The sequence below is a fragment of the Mycetomoellerius zeteki genome, unplaced genomic scaffold (genome assembly GCF_001594055.1).
Source record: "Mycetomoellerius zeteki isolate Tzet28-1 unplaced genomic scaffold, Tzet1.0 C4451512, whole genome shotgun sequence".
In the NCBI taxonomy this organism is placed as follows: Eukaryota; Metazoa; Arthropoda; class Insecta; order Hymenoptera; family Formicidae; genus Mycetomoellerius; species Mycetomoellerius zeteki.
The window spans coordinates 1-2,176 of NW_017255854.1; the positions used below are offsets into that span (position 1 = coordinate 1).

The following is a 2,176-nucleotide window of genomic DNA, read 5'->3' on the forward strand; positions in this document are numbered from 1 at the left end:
ATTAAAACCTTCGTGGAAGGTATTTCTTCTTTGACTCCTGTAATAGTGTCGGAACTTGAGGAGCGCAAGACAAGGTTAGACCAACATTGGTCTGAATATAGTAGTGTGCAAACGCAAATTGAGGCGGAAGACGACTCTGAGATCACTGACAGAGTCGCTTTCGAGGAAGCTTTTTACAGTTTAGCAGCTAAAATACGGCTATATACGCGAAACGCTTCTAGCCAGCGAAGTGCGGCAGCGGCTTCACCGACGCTGTCCGAGGTCTCTGAAGCGCCAGAATCGCTCTTTAATGTCAGATTGCCAAAACTAGATCTTCCTAAATTTTCAGGGAAGTACGATGAATGGTTTCCTTTTCACGATACCTTCCATGCCATTATACATGCGAATCCCTCGCTTAGCAATGTTCATAAATTACAATACTTGAAAACAGCAGTCACCGGTGATGCAAGTAAGGTAATAAGCTCCCTCGAAATATCAGATGCGAATTATCAAGTTGCATGGAACCTTTTAAAAGAGAGGTATGACAATAAGCGAGTGATAGTTCAAAATCATCTCAGGCACATTCTCGAGCTACCGGTCATGAGCAGAGAGAACGTTTTAGAGTTGAGGCAAATAGCTGATGGTGCCACTCGACACATACATGCGTTAAAGGCGTTGAAACGTCCTACCGATGCCTGGGATGATCTACTAGTCTACCTTCTTACTTCTAAGCTTGATACGGTTACAGCGCGGGAGTGGCAGTCATCTCTCAAGGGTTCGGATTTGCCCACTTTGAAACAGTTTCTTGAATTTTTAGCCCATCGTTGCCAAGTTCTCGAAACCACGGGTAAGTCATCCAATTCTGTTGTAAAAAATGCCTCATCACTGCATCCTTCAATTAACAAGCAAAAGGCTCTGTGTAACGCGTCTGTCAATTTGAAGTGTTACTATTGTCAAGGTGAACACTCTATTTACCAATGTAAATCGTTTCTAGCATTGCCGATTACCAAAAGGATGGCAGAGATTCGCTCCCGAAAAATCTGTTTGAATTGTCTCAGATCAACCGATCATACTGCCAACAAATGTCCACCAGGGAATTGTAGAACCTGTTCCCGTAAGCACAACACATTGCTACATACTTCGACGCCATCAAATTTGCCTAAGGTTGGTGAGAACGAAGGAGAGGAGGTTTCTGTGCGTGAGTCGGCTTCTACAGGGGCCTCAGATAAGGTGGGCGCTCATGCCTCTAACATTACTAATGGCGGGCACGTACTACTTTCTACAGCAGTGGTCTTCGTACAGGGCAAGGATGGTTCGCAGAAATCGTGCAAAGTATTGCTAGATTCTGGCTCTCAAGCCAACCTCATTTCACGCGATTGTCTGGACTCCTTGGGATTGGCCTCACGCCCGGTGAACGTTGCCATTTCGGGCATAAATGGCACCACCACGCACTCGCATCAAGCGGTTCGAATTAAGCTAACTTCCACCGTAGGTTCTTATTCCGCTGCGATTGATTGCATTGTCACTAACCGCGTAGCAGAGGACCTTCCGTCCTTCACCATAACGCGATTAGCATTTAAGTTACCTCGTAACATTCAATTAGCCGATCCTAAATTCCACGTATCTTCGAAGATTGATATATTAGTCGGGGCGGAGATTTTTTGGAACCTCGTATGTATAGGTCAAATAAAGGCTTCTAGCGAGCACCCGACGTTGCAAAAGACAAGACTCGGCTGGATTTTGGCGGGCCGTACGAATACCACTGCGACACGCGTCCAAACCGTTCAATCGCTTCATACTTCAGTAAGCAATTTTGAGCTCCACAATCAGATCGCTAGATTTTGGCAAATCGATGACGTTAGCAATAACCCTACTCCATACACCATCGAACAGAAAATTTGTGAAGAGCATTTCCTAGCTAACGTTTCTAAAAATGAGCAAGGTCAATACATAGTCAAGTTGCCGTTCAAACAAAATATATTACGACATCTCGGTGATTCAAGGTCCATTGCTTTGAAACGCTTTCGAGCTTTGGAGAAACGTTTCGATCGCAACCCGGAGCTGAGGACACAGTACTCAGAGTTTATGACCCAATACCGTGCGTTGGGACACATGAGACTGGCCACTCATCAGCCTTCAGATGAATTCGAGTCTTGTTACTTGCCGCACCACTGTGTGTTTAAAGATAGTCCTACGG

General features: G+C 45.2%; 1 protein-coding gene across 1 annotated transcript; it reads left to right on the forward strand.

Moving 5' to 3' along the window:
• Positions 1–46: 46 nt before the first annotated feature.
• LOC108727780 (uncharacterized) lies at positions 47–2,152 on the forward strand (the record flags this gene model as incomplete). Its single annotated transcript, XM_018456056.1, has 1 exon — positions 47–2,152. A coding segment is annotated over one exon (2,106 nt), but the record flags the coding sequence as incomplete, so codon positions are not given.
• Positions 2,153–2,176: the final 24 nt, after the last annotated feature.